The sequence below is a fragment of the Petaurus breviceps genome, unplaced genomic scaffold (genome assembly GCF_028583685.1).
Source record: "Petaurus breviceps papuanus isolate PSGF00001 unplaced genomic scaffold, PetGlider_PUasm1.0 90730, whole genome shotgun sequence".
NCBI lineage: Eukaryota > Metazoa > Chordata > Mammalia > Diprotodontia > Petauridae > Petaurus > Petaurus breviceps.
This window is the reverse complement of record NW_027187324.1, coordinates 157,961-181,922: the sequence shown is the minus strand read 5'-3', so window position 1 is coordinate 181,922 and position 23,962 is coordinate 157,961. Positions and strand designations below refer to the sequence as shown.

At 35.4% G+C, this 23,962-nt stretch overlaps 1 protein-coding gene across 1 annotated transcript in view; it reads left to right on the top strand.

The window, feature by feature from the left end:
• Window positions 1-20,404, top strand: part of LOC138145143 (protocadherin-9) — a 390,962-nt gene extending 370,558 nt beyond the window's left edge. The window contains exon 3 of the mRNA XM_069066770.1: window positions 20,228-20,404. Coding sequence (XP_068922871.1) covers window positions 20,228-20,389 — 162 coding nt within the window. The 3' untranslated portion in view covers window positions 20,390-20,404. The remainder of the gene's footprint in view (window positions 1-20,227) is intronic.
• Window positions 20,405-23,962: the final 3,558 nt, after the last annotated feature.

Sequence of the window (23,962 nt, the reverse complement as noted above, 5' to 3'; positions counted from 1 at the left end):
GAAATTATGGCTAAAGTCCTAGTCTGAAACCAGGAAAACCTTGGGTTACATTTACAATGTGACTATATGCAGACCACTTAGTCTCTTTAACCTGTTTACTCACTGCAAAAAGGATAAGAATACTTGTAGAACTTTAGTTTGTTGATTGTGAGGATTAAATAAAAATAATCTACCTAAAACATTTTGTAAACCTTAAAGCGCTATATAAATGTCAGTTATCAATATGAATTATTCTACCTCCCTATTTTCTCTCTGCCTTTAACCTACAATGCCTTGTTTTGCCAGTGAACCCTTTTAGTTAATACAAATAGAATTGTATTCTTTAAATATGCTGTGATATCTTCTTCTAAAAAGCATCCCAAGAGGCATATCTAGTAAGACAAAGATGTGGTGTGATCTGCAAATAATTTTCATATCAGAGTGTTTTATAACTACTGCATATTCCTTTATGTTTTCCCCTACTTTCCTATAGGGTTAAAATTTGACTTGGGGGTTCAAAGATAAACAGTACATTTTCTGTGTCTTAAGTTCTCTTGGTTTGGTGCCTGAAAACAACAAAAAAAGTAATACAAAGAATAGATTCTGTTAGCAATGACTGAGTTCACAAATGCTATAGAAGTGTATGTCCCTTCAGGGATTTTCCCCACAAACCCATAAGAAGATAAGTTTCTAGTGATCTTGAAAGAGAACGCATCCCATATGTTCTTAGGATCTGCTCCTTAAGAGATATAGTGCTTTAATATAGGAAATAGATTTTTTTTTTTTTTACAGAAAAAGGTTGTCTCAGCAGCCTTGCTTTTTCAGAGTTCTCAGAAAGGTTCAGAATCTGGATGGAGATCTTACATCAAAGGGCAGTGTAGTTTGTTTCTCCTTGAGTTTAAATACTAAAAAAGACCAGAAAAATCTCCCTAGACACCGACCCGAAGCATCAGTTCCATTTCTAGAATAAAAATCTTTGTAATGTCAACCCCAATCAACCATTTTATAATATGAAAGTTTCTTTTTTCTTAGAAAAGAAAAAGTAATAAACATAGACATCATAAGAATGACAAATCACTGTTTGTTGTGCAACATGGACAACAAATATGAGTTGAACCAATGGTCAAGTGTCAACCTTCCTGCCATCCACTCAGATTAGAGAAGGGTTGATTGACTTTGAGAAAAGGCAGTATGTAGAAGGTTGCCCTTTGAAAAGTTATCAAAAATAAACAAAACAAGCAAAACTCCAGCCTTCCCAAAGCCTGGCTATCCTGGTAGATGTTGTTTATTGTTAGTTAGTTATTTTACTTTGAGAGTTGAACCTTAAACCAATGCATATCTGATTTATATTCATGGAGAGTTTTGGGGAAAGAGTGAAATACTTCGTGGTCTGCTTCAGTGTTTATCAGAGAGTAAAACTTGAACCTACATCTCCTTGATTGTAAATCTGATACCCTGTTCAGTACAGTTTCCTGTGTTCCAGGTGTTAAGAAACATTATTTAACAAAGACTTCAACTTGAGTTGCAGAAACTGTAGAATTTTAGAAATGAAATGGATCTTAGAGTTCTTTTCTGCAGCCCATAAAGATAGAAGGAACTTGTGCAAGTTCAGACGTATGGTGGTAAAACCAAGACTAGAAATCAAGTTGTAATTCCCACTGCTTCCCATTATACCATAGTATTGCTATTTCAGGTTCTCACTTTGAGCGATGCCCATTCAGTGAATAGGCCTCTTTAAGAAGTGAGTCAAGTGATGGCCCCTTTAATTAAAAAAAAAAAAATCATACCGGGAGGGGAAGACCCTCAGGGTTCCTGGCCAAAAGAGAAACAGTTACTATTTAGATTCACTCTGAGCCATGAGGGTCCAAAAATATCCATGGTGCTTGGGCAGGGAGCTATACTTGTCCAATTCATGAGATCCAGAGTGAAATAGTTTTAAGGCTTGTTTTTAAGAAAGACATATAACCAATAAACCCCAAGTCAACTAGGCATCTATCTGGCCACTGGACCCAGATGGCTCTGGAGGAGAAAGTGAGACTGGTGACCTAGTTCAGCCCTCCCTCACTCACATGAAAGTCAACTGTAGGAATGTCATCATCTCCCTGATGTCCCTGTCCTCTTTGAGAACAAAGGAAAAAACACAACTGTTCCCATTTAGGAGAAAGGGAAGGATGCAAACATTTATTAAATGCCTACTATGTACTAGACCTTGCCCTACACATTTTACAAATATTTGATTTCATCCTCACAACAATCCTGTGAGGTAGGTGCTATTATTTTCCCCATTTTACAGATGAGGAAACTGAGGCAAAGAGAGATTAAAAAAGACTTGCTCAGGGTCACACAGCTAGTAAATGTCTGAGGCCAGATTTGAATCTACTTTGCCCATGGTCAGAGAGTCTGAAACCAGATTTTATATTCTGTCTTCCCCAACTTTAAGCTTAGCACTTTGTCCAGTGTACCACCTAACTTCCTCTTTTAACAAAGAATTGTCTATTTTAAACTAAACTCAAAGTTTCATTTAGTTGAATTTTATGGAAAAAATTTAAATTTCAAACATGGAATGCCAATATTTGTATCTTCACTTTATAATATATTTCCTAGTATTTCACATTATATATTACTTAGATATATTTTTCTTACATCTGTAGATAAATATATTTGTACACATGTGTGTGTGTCTTCCTTTTTTCTTCCTTTCCAAAGTTATTACTAGACAAAATGAATTAGTGCTAAGACACATTTAGTGCCCCAACCATTTTTTTCCCCTTTAGTGTCTAAGATTAATCACTGAATTCTTGGAAAACTAGACTTCAGGGTCTCTTTCAGGGTGGCTGGAGGCTGAAGGCACTATGTCACTAAACCTTTTCTTGAACTTACCTCAAAGAGGCAGTGTTCAAACAATTGATATAGCCTTAAAATTGAAATTCATTTTAAGACATTCTGAGTTTTGTAGTTATTGCCTGCTTTGTTTTGTTAGAGATTAGCTGATTTACTTTAGCATGTGATTTTTTTTCCCCTTAAAATTGAAATACAGAATGACTGGGGGAGTGGGTAGGAAAAGTTATTCTAAGGAGCTCTTAGTTTGTGGTACCTGCCCTTGCCATCTGAAATATTATCCTGTTGCTTGGTGTTGGTGGTTATTCTCAGTTCACTTATTTTTTTCATTTTTCAAATCCCAGAAATTAAATAAATCATTATTGATCACTGCTTTTTTGGAGGGGAAAGGGCAGTCTGTGGAAGTTCACTCCACTCATGCACAACAGAAACTGATTTGTACTTTATCGGTTCAGAGAGTTTCCTGGGTGTGCTGAGATGGTAAGTACCTTCACACAGCTCTGAAATAGTTCTATCCTTAAAACAGCCACAACACTTTGTTGTTTCCTCAAGGAATAATTAGAGAAGTGTCTACATTCTGACTGTACACTGAGCAATGGGGAGAGTGATGCTGTAGACACAAACAGCAGTTTATATCCATACACAACTTCATGGAAACATGAATACCTATCTATCCCCGTTGTCTTGTGCATATCTTCTCTAGTCTGTTCCCTGCCTTGGTAGTGATAAATGTATCCGTGCTCAGTTTAGAACTCTGTCTCCCACCCCACCTCCCACCCTGCTTATACCATTTCTTCCTCTGTTTTGGAAGTCCCTATCAACCCTGACCTTGTTTCCTTCTTAGATTAGTCTCACTCCTTTGTATGTGGCTCTCCTTGGGAACCCTCTGGAAACTGTCTATGGAGAAAATGCATGGTCTCCTCTATTGCTAAGTTTATTTACCTTGAGGGCAGATAAGAAACAATTGGAGAAGCAACAAAGGCAATTGATCATTTTCCTTATCCCTAATCATTTCAAATCAATGAGGAAATACTTTCCCCTCATAAGAGCACAACCCAGGCAAATAACTCAGATGCTCCAGTTATCTATATTATGTTCAGTTGCTTTTCAGAGATCTTTAGTCAATTTAATAGAAAGATATTGGTTCAGAATTGTTTGGGGGAAATTGTGGTTTTCAGTTCTCAGTCCCCTTCGGGATGTAAAGGAAGTTGATTTTTGGTTATTAAAAGTGTGTGGTGTGTGTGTGTGTGTGTGTGTGTGCGTGCGCCTTAGGTAAAACACACACACAGCATGAATACCCTTGATGTACTCTGTTAATGAAAATATCTGCTCTTTTATCTTGGCAAGTAATTGCATCGAAGTTAGTATTTGTGTTTAACTGCTTGGGAAGTTCCAAATGCCTCTATTTCCTGTGTCCATTTATTTAAAATGCAACATTAAGGTTCAGGCTGTAAAGCACATTGGCCTTTAATGTAGCCTTGCCCAAGCAATACAATAGGTTATCCTTTTGTAATTTAAAACCTTTCAATGCATTTTTTTTTTGCTCTTGTGAAATGGATTTACAGTAAGGTAATAATACAGGGAAAGGACCAATGGAGAAAGAGCAAGGTATATGCCATTAGTGTTTGAAGGATACTTTGAAAGGAGTTTTATTTCAATGCATGCCCATAGCAACTAGGTCAAAAGAGGTGAATAAAATTCTAATATAGCAGCCATGAACCATTTAAAGGGGAGTGTAGTAATGTGCACAGAAGCTGCTAAAATTTGTGGTCCTCATAAAAGTGGTTTTGCATTGCTTTTGCTTGGTGAGTAATGACTTGAAATTGCATCCGGCATGGCTATATTAAGATAGAAAGCTGGGTAGTAATTGAATGTGAATGGCTTTAGCAGTTGGACTTGGGAGAATACACTGATTTTTTTTTCTTTTCCTTAAGCAAGGTTGCATCACTCACCCATTGCCTCTGTAAGGTTCCTTTGGTACACTGAATGTGTGTTCAGTTCATGCAGGTCTGTTCTAGCTTGTATTATCACTGCACATCCAGAGGGAACCTGCTGAGTTACTTTCACACAGGGTGCTGTTGTTCAATTCTTAATTGGATTACCAAGAATTCTACAGAAATGCAAGAGACTATTTTCTCTCCCTTCTTTTTTATTTTAAACATGGTGCTGACAAACATTTACCTTGGTGAAAAGAGTGAAGTCAACTCTTTCGAAATCTGAAAGCTTTATTTCTTTATAGAGGTCTGTTCCTGGATAGATTTAGGGTTTTTAAGGCATGTGCTTGTAAGGTCTCCTTTGAAAAGCCTGAAGGAAATTGAACTGAAGTTCTTATGCCAAATGGACAGTATAGAATTTCATGACCTTTATAGCCACTAAAACATTTTGGGGGCATGGGATGCTCAGAATTATAATTTAAGCCAAGGCAAATTTATAAAAAAATATTTATTGGTTACTCAATTGGCAGCTGAGTTTTCAATTAAATTGTACATTTTGTTCAGGATATAGAACTTTTAAAAATTGGGAAAAGGGAATGGAATTCTTTAAAAAAAAAGAAATTGACCATAATGTCTAGATTGCACATCCCTGTTTTTCGTTTCTTCTGTATGTGCAGCCTATTAAATTCATAAAAGCTTAATTTAGTATTTGTGGATTTACCCTGATCTGTGTTTAGCTATTTGACTAAATCCTTCCTGTTTAAAAAACAACTTTTTTTAACCTCTGAGGACACAGTGGTATAATTTTGCATTCCCTAAGGTAGAAAATTACCCTGAATGAATTCTGATTCTCTGAAACTGCCTTATAATGTTTCACTTACAGAAATATGAAATAAAGAAAAATGAATCATTTCATCCATTTAATTTAATCTCATTGAATTTTATTGGAAGACTATGAGTTGATCAGTATAATGCCCTATGTCCATATTGGGCATCTGAATAAAATCAGCTTCTACCTCTACCAAATCCCATATGGACCATTTAGCTTTTCTGATTCATGGATACAGGTTGTGCCATATGTGCAGACTATGCCCATTTTTTAAATAGTGTTCATAAAATGCTTACACAGTAACTGACACATACTAGGTTCTTAATAAATGCTTGTGTCCTTAACTCCTGTTCCCTCCACTGCCATGTTGTCAGTGCACAAAGAGAGAATATGAATGGAAAATGGGTCCTGGCTCATCACTACCAATGCAAAGACAACTTCAAGAACATTCCCTAGTGATGGTTATTTGAGCATCATCAATAATGTCAACTTAATATTTAGAGTCAGAAAATTGAAGTTCTCCTAGAGTTGGGAAAAATAGGTCATCTTAGTCTCTGACTTGTGTGTATAAATTGTATGACCCAGGAAATGCCACTTATAATTTCTCTAAATCTCAATTTCCTTATTTGTAAAACATTTCCTTGTCTATATCAATAAGGCTCACATTTCATACCTACTAATTTGATCATGAAAAATATTTTTTTTGGAAAGAATTTTTGTTAGCAATAACTTGAATCATTGATTCTACAGCTCTCATTTTATACAGTTGTCATTAATTAAGAATTTTTAAAACATTGTTTCTTATGTGACACAGTACCACCTTCTATGAAGAGGTGGAGTAAAAGCCTTGTCTTAAGTCTGGTAGAGGAAACAGTATATAGAGGAGTATAATATAGAGTATATAGAGGAGGTAGGAATAGACCCGAGTTTTATATTAGGGAAATTAGAGGAGATGGAAATTAAAATGATTGGTATATAGAATAACTGGCTCTCTATAAGGCATTTTTACCTTAGGGATAGCATAAGGTTTGGGCAGATAGTGTTAATCTAGATGGGGTGGGAAGGGAGAAGATTGCACCCATAGGGCACCAAGATAGGAACTGAAGTCCCTAAGGTTTGGGCCAAAAGAACGGCTAGCCTGGCTTCCCCTATCTCCTTCAGAGCCATCTGTCATGTCTTATTCCAGACATCAAAGTTGAGGAAGGATGTTGACAAGCTGAGGAATAAAGATCACTTAAAGAAATTAAGTGTATTTAGTTGGAAAGAGAGAAAACTTAGGATAAATAAGACAACTTTCTTCTAATGTTTCAAGAGTTGGCACATGGAAGAGGAATTATACTTTCCCTAAAAGACCCCAAAGGGCAGAACTATGAATAATAGGTGGAAGTTCACAAAGCTGATTTGGGTTTTATATAAGGAAATGATTCAAAATAGAGTTATTCAAAAGTTAAATAAATTGACTAATTTGGCATTCATGAAATTATGGATTTAGATTTGGAAGGGAGCTTTGAAGTAATTTGGTTCAAACTCCTCATTTTATGGATGAAGAAACTGAAACCTTAGAGAGGTTAAATAACTTTCCCAAATTCATGAGGCAAGTAAAGGAACATTGGAGTTAGGACTTGGGTCTTTGGCTCAAATCCAACACTATTTTAACTTAGCTTATTACCTACCACTGGGGGTCTTCAAGGAGAGGCTTGTTTATGATGATGTAGAGAGAATTTCTGCACCTCTGAGGTAATGTCCCATGCTGAGAACCAGTGAACTTGAGGTGAAACTAGTTGGAATGAGGAACAGCCATGCAAAGTCAATTTGTTGACTAAGATGGAGGCCAACATTTTTACTTACCTATAATTTATAACAACATTGCATATAGAATTTTTTAAGCTAAATAGGCCCCATACATAAATAGTTCTGGAAAACATTAATATGTAAGGGAGGGGGCTCACTTCCTCTCCCACCTTCTACCAATACCAATGACTAACTTGGTGTTCAGTCACTATTAAGACAGTCATATGTGGTTTTAATTGGCTGCTTTATTAAGTCTGGCTGGCCTGATGTTGATTGATAATGCAGTCAAAAAAGAAGCATAATGTAGAAATGCTGGAGAGAATTTGATATGTCTTTCTCTTCTCTCTCCCCTCCACTGATTTCAGCCAAGGAGGATAATGTGATGTAGTGGATTTTGTTATATGCTCTGTGAAAATCTAGATAAATTATATCTGCAATGTTTCCCTGATCCACTAGCCTATGAAAGCTGTCAAAAATAGAAATTAGATTAATCTAATATGGTGGGTGCTTGAAACTATGCTAGTTCTTTAGGATCACTGTGTCCTTTGTTTTAATTTTTAAGTGTTTGCTAATATTTAATATCCTCTAGAATTTGGTCAGGAATTAAAACCAAGCTCCCTGAGCTTAAAGCCCAGGATTCCTCTCTTCCCATCCCCCTGCAGCCCCGAGGCTTTTTTGAAAATTGTAATATTTGCCCTTTTTTAGTCCTGTAACACCTCTCTTTTTTCCTAATCTTTCAGAGATTACTGATAGTAGTAGCTCAATAGTTGTATCTAACATTTTTTTTAGTACTCTAAGATAAAGATCATCCAGCCTGATGACTTGAACTCATCAAGGGCAGATAGATTTCCAATGGCTATTTTTTTTTCCATTTTCCTAATTATCTTTTGCTTGATCTACCCATTAACCTTTTCCCTCTAGATTCCTTCTAGTGCAGAGATAATTTTCTTTGGTAAGTAAAACAGAAAAATGTAAGATTTTGCTACTCTTATTTTGACTCGACATTATTAATAAAACCCCTTACTGATCTTCATCCTATCTGATATCAGGTCAAAGGTAGCAGAGTAAGGGTGAGTGAAAATAAAACTGTTTTCCAAAAAGAGTTTTAAAAAACAACCCCAAGGTTTGTAAAAGGAAATAAAAATAAGGACACAAAATGGGTGCTGAGGAAATGGAGAAAGTGCTAATTCATTTGAGGAATTTAACTAAGTGGAAGAAAAAGTATTCAATTGACTCATTCCCTTGTATCTTTTGAAAAAGTTGCATATGAAGGACACAGGTATGGGAACTTGACTCCTAATCACAGCGAGAAAAAGGCAGATCAAGAATGTATAAGAGAACAGTTTGAGAAGAGGAAAGGGCCTATTTTGTGAACTTTTTAAAAAAGAGACCAAAGTGTGTTGTTAATGATGTATCTAAGAATTCTATCATTGTATAGTTTCTTTGAGGCTAGGATAACCTCAGGAGTCATGGAAGTTTTGTTTTTTTTTTCCTATTCTATTTTAATTGTTTATGTGGCTCATAGTGAAATGGAATGAGAATAAACATGTGGTTTGTGTGGGTTTAGTTGAATTTTAGATCAAATAGCTTAGGCTAGATTCTTTAGAAGGAATAATTCTAGTCAATAGCTTTAAAATGGAAACATATTAAGATATATTTCATTTCACAAAACAAATGTGATTGAATTTACAAATAATTTTGAGGGAACACATTTATTTTGCAAACCAAGGTAGACCTGTATATCACAGCATAGTTTGTATCCTGCAATTTAGTGTAAAGTGGAATGCAGTCCAGTGACTTAGAGACAGAGGACCTGGGTCATGTGTAGTCTTTGTTCTGCTACTCATTGCCTGGGTGACTTTGGGCAAGTCATTTCAGCACTCCAATCTTCCCTTGCCTAATGTGTAAAAGAGACATAATGATACTTAGATAACCTGTCTTATAGAAAAGTAGTTTTCAAGACTCAAAGTGACATATTAGTACATGATGGTTTTACTCAGATATTCATATGAGTTTGTGATCACATCAACTTGGGTATTCTCTGTAACAGAGCAAATGGCAAACCAAGCATGCCTGATCATCCTGTGAGACTCTTTGTCAATTCTTTCCAGGCAGTTCACTACAGGGAATTCCATCTAACGCGCTAAAGGTCTCTCTTGCTTTCTCTTGAAATTCTCAATTAAATAAACCCTTTTTCAGAAAACTTATTTTGGATATCTATATTAATGAATCTTATTGAATATAACTTTACTCGTGTCCTTGAGGGCGCACACACACATTTTTGAACATTGTATATTTGGAATAGTGATTGTCTTAGTAATATGTGTATATTATCATTTTTATTAGTGCTCTAGAAGAAGGAAATTTAAATATCTGGCAAATTTTGGTGATATGGATATCCCTAGCTTTTTGAAATGGATAAGAATAGCTCATTCTGTGGGAGTTTTAACAAAAGCAATCTTTAAAAAAATGAGACCTACTCACATGCATGTAGTAGAGAGAATACACAATTAGCTCTGGAGCTTGTTTGTCTCTTAATACGGCCTAGTGAACAAAAATAAAAGACTCCTACCTCCTTAATTATAGCAAACAAATTTTATAATGGCTCTATTGATCTTTTGCAGATAACCTCGATTTTGTGGGAAGGTAGGAGGAGGAAAAGAATAATGGTGTACATTGCTTCTGCTTTCTGCCTTGGGAAAAATGGCGAAAAACAATACTCAAGTATTTTTCTTTAAATAAAGAAAACTACAATATGTGTTATTGATGCTGAATATGTTTTTGTTAATAATTTTTACCACTTGCTTTTTCCCCCTCTTGTGGTATAATGACTACAGAGGATTTTCATTAGCTGCAATTCACATGAAAATGTATCCCTAAACTTTGAGAGATAATATACCTGCTTCTGAAAGCTCCTCTGAGTAGTAATTTCTATGTGGGTTCTATATATGGTACCAGGCAACTAGGCTGGGCTAGGCTGATGGTCTTTGTCTATCCTTTATAAGTACTATCAATTTCTGGTAAGGAAAAATATCACATAGGCTGAACCAGGGAAAATAAACAGCCTTTCAGTGAATTCCATGTAATATGGTTGTTATTACTGAGTAATATTTGAAATCTCAAGTGTAATTTATGGAAGCAGTGCCCTTTAATATTAAACTCAAATTATAGACCCCATCTTGAATATATTTCATTATATATTTGCTCTTATCAAATTTGGCATTGAATTTTGTAGTGGTATAAAAAACCTTGAGACATTATTAATACATCATCTTTAATCAGTCTCTAACTCCTCATGGAATGGAAACTTATTAGAGAAAATAGAACTATTTGAAATACTATATGAAAATATATGTATCTACAGAAACATACATATAAATAATATGTATACGCACAAATATACACATATATGTCAGGCATATTTGTATAAATTACACCATAAAGTGTATTTAAATGATAGTGCTCAGTGATAAAACAAAGTATTTTTTAAAAGTATCAGAAGCCTCTGTTTCCCTTTAGTATATTCTTAGCTCCTATTCCTTCAACTACTTCTATATGAATATAATTTCTAAGGCATCATTAGTTTCTATTCCTTCAGTTATTTCTCATATGATATTTTTCTAGGACCCTCAGCATCTCAACCACTTCTTAATACTAAACTGTAGCATGTTGGTATCCTTAAAATATGGTACATAAAATTTAAGAAGACATTCCAAATTGTTATTTCTTGTGATCTGGCTGCTGTAGTTACATTTATTTTAAAATAAATTTGTTTATTTATTTTTTAGTTTCAACATTCACTTCCACAAAATTTTGAGTTACAAATTTTCTTCCCATCTCTCCCCTACCCCCCCAACCCAAGATAGCAAGCATACTAAATACCCCTTCCCCCAGTCTATTCTCTCTTATGTCTTCCCCCATTCCCTCTTACGCTCTTGTAGGGCAAGATGGATTTCTGTATCCCATTGCCTGTATATCTTATTTCTCAGTTGCATGTAAAAAATAATTTTTAACATTAGTTTTTAAAATTTTTATTTCCAGATTCTTTCCCTTCTTCCGTCCTCAACGATCCCCACTGGGAAGACAAGCAATTCACTATAGGTTGTATGTGTGTAATTACACAAAACATTTCCATAGTAGTTGTATTGTGAAAGACTAATTATATTTCCCTCCATCCTATCCTGCCCTCCATTTATTCTATTTTCTCCTTTGACCCTGTCCCTTTTCAGAAGTGTTTATTTCTACCTACCCTCTCCCCCAATCTGCCCTCCCTTCTATCATATCCCCTCTTATCCTTTTTCCCCCACTGTAGTTCCATTTATAGGGCTAAAAAATTATTTCAGTTTGTTTAGCAACAATGTATAATGCTCACATTATACTTCTAGTAACCTAAAATGGTGAGATTTTTTTTTCCATATGAATTACTTTTAAGGTAGGTCTCCTTCATCCTGTATTTATTTTAAAAAATAGTTTAAAGGCAGGAACTTGCATGCATCCTTGTTAAATTCCATTGCATTGATTTCTCCTTCATATTCCAGCCTGTCCAATTAACTTTGATTCCTTTATACATAATTGTGTCATCTGCATTTTTGATAAGAATAATTTTAGAGTAACATAAAATTGTGAGATCCTAGAATTGGACTACAGAAGTCATTTCTTCTAGTGCTGCCATTTTACAAGTGGAAGAAGGTAAATGATGTCCAGAAAGGTTTAAATCATTAATTTTAAAATGTTCATGAATAGAACAAAGCTCTGAGTCCTGTGACAGTCAGTCAACTAATATTTATTAAGTGCCTACTATGTGGTAGGTACTTGACTAAGCACAATCCCAGATACAAAGAAAGGCAAAAGACAGTCTTTGAAGTCCAGAAGCTCACAGTCTAATGAGGAAAATCTCATGCAAACTACATGCACATGAGATATAGATGAGATAAATTCAGATAACCAGCTGTCCTAACATTAAGGAGAATTGGAAAAAGCTTCTGGAGACCATCTAGCCACTATATTACACTCTCCATCATTTAAGCTAACTTGATTACTTTTTATATATGATTCTATATTATTTAAAGTAAGTAACCCTTCATTGAGAGTCAGTGTGGTGTGGCTACTAGCTGGACTTGGAGTCAGGAAGATCTGGATTTCCTTATAACAGTGAAATCACCAATCCAGTCCCAATCGAGCAAACAAATGAATCAAATAGTTTAAAAATTCTATGGTACTATATGCCAGGTATTGTTGCTTCTGCTATTTTGGGATCCCTATGGAATACAATAAATAGATTCATAAGTACTTATGTGACATGTCTCTTAGACCAGATTCCTTCTGTAGGTGGTTTGTTCTTGTAACATGCAGGTGTCACTTAAAAAAGATACACATTTATAACTTTCACCATTTCATATCCAACTCAGTATATGCATTTATCAAGTGCTCTTTTAACACCATAGCAGGAGTTCTTAATGCTATTTTTTTCATCATGGAATACTTTGGTTGGTTAATGAAATCTATGGACCACTTTTCAGAATAACATTTTAAATGCATAACATGAAATGTGTAAGGTTATCATGAAAACCAGTTATATTGCAGTAGAGTTATTTATATATATATATATATATATACATATATATATATATATATATATATATATATATATATATATATATATATATCTTTAAATGTTCATGGATTCTGCTCTTATAAGATCTCTGTGCTTGGTAGAAGTTTCTTGCTCACTATTATGCTTCAAAAAAAGCTTATGAGAGAACCAGAAAAGGAATATCATTAGTTTTTTTTTAACCAATCAAGTGTTGATTAATTGATTCAATTAAATTTAATAAACATTTATATGCTTACTATGTACAAGGACTTGAGGAGGTGCCAATAATACTTAAACTGATTGCTTTTCTCATCAATATGGGTATTCCCTTCAGTGACTCAGATTGCAGGCCATCTATTCTTTGCTATTCATTCCCTATAATTCTTATTTTCCTTCATTAATTTAAAAAATTTTTTTTCCAAATGCTTTATTAACTTATGATTTACATCATTCATTTCTGCCAGATTTTGAGTTACAAATTTTCTCCCTGTTTTCCCCTACCCACCGCCCAAAAATAGCAGTCCCACAGGATATCCCCTCCTCCAATCTGCTCATCCCATATTTTCTCCCATACCCCTTTCGACGTTTCTAGTGCATCTCTATGCCCCAGTGCCTGTATATCTTATTTCCCAATTACATGTAAAATATTAATAATAATATATATGTGTATATATATATATATTTGAATATTTGATTTTAAAACTTTGAATTCCAGTTTCATTCCCTTCCTCCCTTGTCACCCATCCTTACTGGGAAGATAAGCAGTTCAGTATAGGTTGTACATGTGTGGCTAATGCAAAACAATGACATAGTAGATATATTGTAAAAGACTGTCTATATTTCCCTCTCACTTGTTCTATTCTCTGCTTTGATCCTGACCCTTTTTAAAAGTGGGTGCTTCCAACTTCCCTCCCCCCCAGCCTGCCCTCCCTTCCATCATCCCCCCTCTAATCCCCATCCTAATTTCCTGGAGGGTGAGATACCTATTTTGTGTGTATTTCATTCCCTCCTCAAGCCAAATTCAATGGGAATAAGGATGACCCATTCCCTTTTGCTTTCCTATTCTTCTCCTCCATTGTAACCATTTTCCCTTGCCTCTTCTATATGAGATAGTTTACCCCATTCTGTCTCTCCCCATCTCCTCTCATTATATACCTCTCTCACCTCTTAATTTCACCTTTTAAGTATCATCCCTTCCTGTTAAATTGGTCCTGTGCCCTCTATCTATGTATACCTGTAAACATATATACACATTCACATATGTATTCATATGTATATATACCCTCATATATATATATATATATATATATATATATATATATATATATATTTCTATTCCCTTCAACTACTGAGAAAAGTTTCATAAGTTACAATTATTGTTTTTCCATGTAGGAATGTTAATAGTTCAACTTTGATAAGTTCCTTATGATTTCTTTTTCCTGTTTACCTTCTCATGCTTCTCTTGCTTCTTGTATCTGAATGTCAAATTTTCTTTTCACCTCTGGTTTTTTCAACAAGAATGCTTTGAAAGTCCTCTATTCCACTGAATGACCATATTTTCCCCTGAAACATGATACTCAGTTTTGCTGGGTAGGTGACTCTTGGTTTTAATCCCAGCTCCTTTGACCTCCAGAGTATCATATTCCAAGCCTTTCAATCCCTCAGTATAGAAGCTTCCAGATCCTGGGTTATCCTGATTGTGTTTCCATAATATTCAAATAGTTTCTTCCTGGATGTTTGTAATATTCTCTCCTTAATCTAGGAATTCTGGAACCTGTCTATAATATTCCTAGGAGTTTTCTTTTTGGGATCTTTTTCAGCAGGTGACCGGTGGATTCTTTCAACCTCTATTTTGCCCTCTGGTTCTAAAATATCAGGGCAGTTTTCTTTGAGAACTTCCTGGAGGATGATTTCTAGGTTCTTACTTTGATCATGGCTTTCAGGGAGTCCAATAATTTTTAAATTCTCTCTCCTGGATCTATTTTCCAGGTCAGTGGTTTTTCCAATGAGAAATTTCACATTGCCTTCTATTCTTTCATTTGTTTGGATCTGTTTAACAGCACCTCTATTTCTCATAAAATCATTAGCTTCCATTTGCTCCAATCTAATTCTGAAGCAATGATTCTCCCCATTGAGCTTTTGAGATTCTTTTTTCCATCCAGCATATTCGGCTTTTTAAGGCATTCTTCTCCTCATTGCCTTTTTGAGCCTCTTTTTTTTTTTAAGCAATTGGGGTTAAGTAACTTGCTCGAGGTTACACAACCAGTTATTTCTGGGTGTGGTGCTGAGTATCTGAGCCCGGATTCGATCCCCCAGGTCATCCCGACACTGGGGCCTGTGCTCTTACTCCCTGAGCCACCTGACCACTCTTTTTTTGAGCCTCTTTTGCCATTTGAGTTAGTCTATTTTTTAAGGTAATATTTTCCTCAGTCAGCCTGTTTACTCTCATTTTGTAATTTTCTTGCATTGTTCTCATTTCTCTTCCCAATTTTTCCTCCACTTTTCTTATCTGCATCTTAAGGTCCACTATGGCCTGTAACAAGCTAGTATTTTCCTTTGAAGCTTTTGGTGCAGGAGTTCAGACTTCACTGTCTTTCTCCTGTTCCATGCTTCTCTCCTTTTTGTCCCCAAAATAGGAGTCTAATGTTGGAATCTTCTGTCTGTTTTGTTTCCTTTGCCTGGTCATGTCACCCCTCAGTCACTTGACCCCTGGGCTTTTTGCCACAGTAGGACTCTGCCACCAGACAGGGGAGCTTTCATCCCAAATGCTGGGGTTTTCTCAGCTGCCAGAGGTATTAGATGGGTGCCCTCTCTGAGGTCTCCACACACTCTGGCAAGCTGGACACACACCCCAGGACCTCTACCCTAGACTTCAATCCAGTTTAAAGCAGGTTAAAGCAAGAGTGGTTACCCCTCAGACTGGTGTTTGGTCCCCCTACACTCTGCAGGCCAAGAGCTGAAGCTTCCACGTGGCACTGGTTGGCTGTGCCGAGGTCTTAGAGGCTTCTCGCCCCGGGGGCAAAGGCCATGCACTCCCACTTACTGGGTCCCAAAGTCCAGACTGCACTGACCCCTCACTTTGTCCTTTGCATCTATGCTTTGATAAATCTGGAAATTACCACAGCTGCTGCTGATCTGGAGTCCCTCCTGCTGGCAGCTGGTCCAGCCTGCCCTGGGGCTAAAGCCTGGGTGTGGGGCTGGGCTTGGCTCCCAGCACACTGTTCTGCCTGATTCCTGCCAACCTGCAGGGCTATCCTCAGTGGGAGGTTAGTTGCTCTGTGTCATTTTGTGGGTTCTGCAGCTCCAAAGTTTGTTCAGAGTCCCCTTTTTATGTGGATTGGGGAAGGTGGAAGGTCCTGCTTCTACTCCTCCATCTTGACTCCATCCCCTCTCTTCTTCATTAATTATGTCCTGATAGGATCCTACCTAGATGATATGATCCTTCTAATAACAAATATTATGACAATTGCCATAGCTGGAATTTACATAGTGCTTTAGGGTTTGCAAAACACTTTATAAATATCTTGTTTTATTATGCCTTATTTTTGCTGCAATACTAGCCCTATTTTTGTTAATGTATTTATCTAATGATATGCTTCATACACATGCAAGGGGTCATGCTGAAGACAGAAAAAAATGAAATAAAACACAGACTCTTCCCTCAAGGAACTTACAATTTAATATGAGGGGGGGAATAAACCATATATGCAGATAGGTACAATACAAGGAACAAAGAAACAACAAACAAGAAAAAAGGTTTAATCAAAAGAACCTTGAGAAACCTTAAAGGATTGCTTTCATTAGGCATGGATCAAGGAAGGCTTCATGGGATGATGGATTTTGAATTTGACTTTGAAAGAAAGGCCCACTCTGATAGCAAAAGATAGGATTATCCATTCCAGGTATATGGGACAGTACTAGCAAAGAGAGTAATGGGCTACGGCTGGGTAATAATAGGAAAGATAATCAGTCTATTTTGACTGCCATAGCAAACATTTTCCCCTTCCATTTGTTCACTTGACTAATTATTCCAATCAACAGGTATGTTTTTATCTAGGATGATATTAAGATATTAATTTAGATGTATGTCACTCAATATATATGTATTTAAATATATAATAAATAAAATTATATAAATATTATTTAAGAAGGCATATTTAGTTTTCCAGAATTTAAAAATCTGAAGTAGAGCTATGCCAAACAAATAATTATTAAATGTTGACTATATGCAAGTCAGTGAGCTATGTATGATGAGGATACAGTACACTTAAGACTCTGACTCTCTCCCCTAAGCACTTTACAGCCTCCCTGAGAAGGTAATGCAGCATCTGCCAGTTAATTAAAAACAGAAAGTAGTATGTGAAGAATGCCAGATAAAGGGAATATACACTTAGTGTTTAGAGGAGAAGGAGGTGCCTTTGGACTTGTATTGGTGAAGCAAATGGGATTTTGGGTTAGCCTTGATTGACTGCACGTTAGCTGGATGAAGGTGAAAGTAGATATTTCAAGCAAAGGGCCATTACTGTATAAGCAGTGTGTAGAGGTGAAAAGTTAAAAGGCATGTTAAAGGAACTTTAAATAGAATAGTGTGGCTAAAACAGAGAGCTCATGGAATTGAATAATGAAAAATCAGATGATCAGAGAGATCAACTAGGGTGCAATTATGAAAAACCTCAAATGCTATGATACAGACTTGAAGATTTAACCTATAGGATTTGGGTATGGGGGAGGGAGTGACAAGTTTGATAATTTTTCATCTGTAAATGTAATATTTTTAGAGATATCCTAAAGCAGTGTCTCTGGAAATTTAAAACTTGGTAGGGTAAAGTTGGATCAGAGATTGGATATAGTGGAGGCAGGAATCATGTAGGAATTTTGTATAATGTGAGACCTGATTAAGAAAGAACAAAACTAAAAGTCAATCACTTTCTTTTGAATACTTGCTTTCTGCTGATTGTTCTATCAGTTGATGTGAGGAGATAGAAAATATGATAGAGTTTTTGCCTTTACAGCTTCATTTGTAATTGATGAGATGTAATGCACACACATAAAAACAGACTTGATGCTTTCAAAAAGAAAATGACTAAGTACAAATGAAAATAGGGTGAATGTGTCTGTAGGCCAAAGGGAAAATAAGAAATGGTTAAATTTATTTTATTAAATTTTAATTTAATTAATTTAAATTAATTAAAATATTAAATTAAATTAAATATTTATACCTAGGGCTGCCAGGGAGGCTTCTTGGAAGAGAAGGCTTTCTATTGGGTGATGAAGTATTTAGATTATCAATCATTTGGGTAGGAAGATCATGGCTTTTATGATACCTACAATGCACAAAAAAGTTATTTCAAACAAAGTACTATGAAAATAAAATATTTTCAAGCATCATAGAAGTGGAGCTGAAGATCTAAGAGACCATCAGTCTCATCTGTCTATACTTGAATGAGAATCTCCTATACAGTGTTGGTGATGGGTTGTCTTGCAGACTTTGTTTAAAAACTGAGGGAAACCATTGCTTCCTTAAGCAGTCCATTTCACTTGGATAGTTCTATTTTCTAGGAAGTAACCTCTTATATTTTGTCAGCATTTGTACATGTAAAGCTTCCTTTCATTGCTCTAGTTCTGCAAAATTAAGCCAAATAAATGTAATCACTTGTCCATATGTCATCCCTTCAGATATTTGGAGATGACTACTATGAACTCTGAGTCCTCTCTTTTCAAGATTAGATACTCCTAATCCCTTCAACTGATATTCATATGATACAATCCCGGGGCTGTTTGTGTGCATCAATATTGCTCTCATAATGAGCTCTGCCATTTCTTGTTTTTTGACCACTCAAAGAAGACTTAAATGGTTTCACTTGCATTTTCAAAAAAATGCATTAGGCATGATGCTTTAATTATTCTGTAGAATACAGTAGATTTGTTTGTATATGCATATATAAACATATACAGACACGTGTATGTATATGTGTGTATATGATTGATACACTTGCTAATTATGTTTTTCATTAGGTAAGTGAATGTAAAAGTGTAGACACTAGACTAAATAGACAAATGAATGGGGCATAAAACTGAGAAAAATGCTGGTGAGGGTCATTCTGTTCTCTTTCAAAGGGATGTAAATTGTACAGGTATTATGTACAGTTGAATTTTTTGAAACGTATATTCATGTCTACAAGTACTATATCTAGGCATTGAAGTATAGGCATACCCCACATATGCTGTGCATAAAAAAAATTGTTTTGTACTGCATAAATATATTTAAATCAAACCCCACCACAAAGTTTCCAAATCCCATTGTAACATCCTTTCACTCACTGGCAATTTTTAATATTGTGTCTATGGGATAACTTTCCTTTGAAATATCTCTCTCCCTAAAAGATTTTTTTCCTGGAAACAAGCAGTGGTATTGGCTGGGATACGCCTATACCTTCAGATAAACAAAGTTGTTAGAATGTACCAAGTTGTATTGAATATAGTATGTTATTGAAATAAGCATAAACCTATCTTATTAATAAATGAGGGTTGGGCTGTTTAAGTTTGTTTTTTATTTCCATGTTAGCCTTTGGGGGCAGTCATTTAGGAAGTGTTTTGGTATTTGCTATTTGTTAGGTATTGGGGATATAAAGCCAAAATGAAAGAGCCCTGGCCTTCAGAAGCTTATGTTCTATTATCACAATAAGTGCATGCTAATGGAATATGAAGGGAAATATTTTAAATGGAAAATAATCAGACAAGAATTAAATTCTTATATTGTTTTCATATATTCATATATTGTTTTAATTACATTTTTGAAGTTAAATGACTTGTGTAGGCTTTTAAAATAATGTCTAAGCATCCAGTGTAGGAAAGTATTTAAATGTTAATATTCTGAGATTTTGAACTTGATATTTTTAATTGTATCCATTTTAATGTATAGATTTGACATTATTTAACTTATATTAAGTAAAACTTTAAACTCAATATTCAAAGCTAACGTAAAAGAAAAAGACTATGAAATAACTTTTTTTAGTTTCCTTACTTTCCATATCAAATGATGAATATAATTTTGTGTCCCCAAGGGTATTATTTAATACAAGAAACTTTTTTGGCATTTTCTAAAGCCAGTGTTATAAGATTGTTAATGCATGTATCTGTCTTATATACCCTCATTAGCTCAAGTAGAATTCCTTTAATAGGATCATAACAAATAGTCATTTCTCTCAGTAGACACTCTAAAAGTGGAGTAGTTTGTCACCATTATTTGGTAATCTCTTACAGTGTAATACACACAGCAAAGGTGACAGTATTCCTGTCACTCCTCAGAAATGTCCCAGCTCTGCGGGTTTCCACATTCAAGAGAATGAAGAAAGCCATTATGAGGTATGCCAAATATCTATAGAAACCGAATTAGTGCTGACCGTTTTTCATGCTTTCTTTTAAGTACTCTCTTGTTGTATATTAGGAGGTAGTGTTGCATTGTGGGTAGACTGCTGGGCTCAGAGTCAAGAATACCTGGGCATGTATCCTGCTTCTGATGTTTACTAGCAGTGTGACCATGGGCAAGTCACTTAATGTCTCTGAGTCTCAGGCAACTCTCCAAGATTTATCTATTGAGTGGGTTGCAGTCTGTGTTGGTGGTGAGAATTTCTACACCAACGAAATCACAGATCATTGATATACCTTGATATGTGTTCTTCATTTTGAATCATCTCTATGTAACTATTTTGTCTTCTCAATTATGTGTTTTTTTAGGGGAAAAATGTGCATGTAACACAGGTACAGAACAAGAAACCAATTTGAATTTTAGTCTTTGACTCGATATACATATAGAGTGACAAGGCTCTTGTCTGTGAATTTTAAGAGTCAGGTTTTGTCTGCTCTTGCAGTATATATGTTTGGCCCAAACTTTTGCCATTTCGGAATGTCATAGACTTGGTTTGTGTTTCATTACTATTTAATTTAAGAGATAAATATAATCACCCTATTGATAGATTAATTTACTTCATTAGTGGTTTTCCAGAAATGATAAAAAGACTATGCTATTTAATTGTTAACCTCAAAATATACTTGAAATTGGAATTTTCACTAACCTTTTTAGGATTCTCTTTTCTAGCTTCCCTCCACCCCCTCCTAGCTTGAAGGACAAATAGTCCTTGCCCTTTATTTCTCTTTTTGTTTCATAATATAATCTGATGAAATCGCTTTGTTTTATTTCTTTTTAATGAGTTCAGCAGTTAAAAAAAAGTGTATGATCCTCTTTTTTAGGGATAGGTTTGATTTGTTCTAACATTCTGTGGGATTGTGACAGTGTTGCCCATTTTCTGACATTATGACCTCTAGAGACCTTTCCTATATGTGAAGAAAGAGTGCCATTTCAAATTCTAATTTTTCTTTCTTTTTTCTATGAATGTTAAAAATAAATTCTTCATAATTAGTAGCAACTATGGGAATGGATTTTGTGAAGCTGATTATACCAACTGAATCAGAATGATCCAACGTTCCTAGGTCTCCTATCATGTGGTACTGAGAAACTCCTTCAATTTGTATAGAATTGATCACTCACCCATACCTACTTACAACATTTGCCCTCACACTCACAAAAATATCCACAAAAACCAAAACCAACCAAACAAACAGTGTTTATACCAAGTCTCTGTTCAGGGTAGAAACCAGGAGAGCTTATGATGTTGTTGGCAGTTTTTATGACTGAATACAAGAGAATGTAATTTCAATGCAAATAGGCAATGTGATGCTGCTGGGTTTGGGGGTGATACATTGACTTTCCCTTCCTCATTATTATCTACTATTTAACAACAGATGCTGAAATTAATTTATTTATGTTTTGTGCTCCATTTTCATGATATTTTTGAATGTACAAAAACATGTAGATTTTAGGAAGACAGAGCTCTGGATTTGAAATCAGAAGGCTTTGGTTCAAAATCTTGACCTTTTTTTACTTCTCTGCAAGTCACTTAACCTTTCTTGTGGTGAAATTTCCTTATCTTCTTATGAGAGACTTGTACTAGCTGATGGCTAACGTTCTTTTCAACTCTAAAATCTGTGTTCTTGTGACACCAAATTTCATGAAGTAACGGGATATTACACAAAGAACGGACAGATATTGGCTATTTAAGTCTCTGTTTCTACTTGTGCTACACTTGATATAATCATGTTCTATTTAACCAGATCCCCTTAACCCATATTTTAAATCTGGACTTTAAAGCAGAGCACAAGAAAATAAATTATATCTAAGATTTATTGAAGGGAAAAACAACCTCCTAGGACATCTATAGTAATATTCAAAATTTATCATCGGAAGCACTATAAGTTCTTTATTCATAAAAGAATGATTAAATTGGCTCCATTATGCTAATGGGGGCAAGGAAGGCAGGGGCGGATCTGTTAGTTCATCAGGTTAGGGAACTTCTGGTGAGGAAAATCCATTTGCCAATGAAGAGTATTAATTCATCTGTAATTTTTAGCCTTTGTGGAGTCCCCTGAGTCTCTGGAGGTTAAGTGTCTTTTCTCAGGTCATAGTGTCAGGCTGCAGGACTTTAACTCACGTCTTCCTGGTTGAAGATGTCTCCCTTTTGTCTACTATACCTGTTGCCTCTCCTACTATATAATTAAGGCAGTACTCTTCTAAGTGAGGTGATGAGGGGAGGGTATGGTATTACATTTTAGGAAAAGCTTCCACAACAAAGGTTAAAACCCCAAAGGTTTTTAATTTCAATTAACCAGAACAGTTTATAATTTGGGGATGTTTTATACCTTTGCCCAGAACAATTTAATTACATGAGACCATAAGACTTCTGCACTTGGCCCTCCTTTCTCAGAAATCTTAGTTGAATATTTCCATTGTTTTCTGTGAAATAAACCTTTAAGAATAGTCAAAAATGTTAATGAGAGCTTAGAAACTTTAGCTCTGGAAAGTAACTTTAGAGCCTGGGGGCCACTCTGTAAGGTGGTAATAAGAGTTTAACACCTTTAGATATACCCTCTGGGCTCTTGGGAAAGTCATCTTAAGAAGGGAACTTTAATAATCAGCCCCTTGAGAATATTCACCAAGTCTCAGATATCTCTTGACAGGCTAAAAGGGAAGCCCATAACAACCTGTGCTTGCATTTTGATTTATTATTGTTCATTTACTAAAATGTAGTGATCCTATCTAATTTTATTTTTCTCTAATTTTTCTACTTTAGTTTCCTCTCTAGTACATCACTACTAACCCAAGGTCCATGGCATTCTCTATACTATGAAAACCTCTGCCTACAGTGTTGTTAAAAAGAATGGCAGATTGAATACAGCTGTACATAGCTAACTTATGCAAATGATTATTTGCATAATATATAGAAGAAAAACTATAGAACGGCAGTGTTCTGCAGAGTTGAAATGACTAAAAAAAATTCCTTAGTCATTGTGCTGAAAAGTATTACACCACAACAGTGACTAGTTGGAATCTAAGGAAAGAAGTTATTAAATATTTGAAAGGCATATACATTGTAGACTCTCAGACTTGCAGGTTACTTCAAGGATCATATGTTTCAACTTATTTATTTTACACATTTGGAAACTGAGGCCTCTACAGATTATTTACTTTGTTGTAGGCCACACAGCTAAGGAGCAGCAGAACAGGTTTCTAGATTGATAAAGTAACTTTTTTTTTTCTGCTTGTGGGACCATATCTAACTCTTGGGAAGCAAATGTCACAGAAATCATTTGCTATTTGAAATTGGTGTTTTCTGGGCTCGTGTTTGGAATGAAGTGTAGAATTCTAGCTGAAATTCATATTTAAGCTTTCCTTTCCCTGGCACAGTTTCTGTCATTGGCTATATCATGTGCTATCACTTTAAAATAGAAGCACGGAGATAGAGAAGCTCTGACTGGAATTTGATTCTTGAATACTAAATGTGGCAGTGTAGGTTTTTGCTGCATGTTTTAACCTACAGGATTTATTATGGTTTTTCTTTCTATGTGCATTAATAGCCATGTCCCCATGAGACACCACAGAGA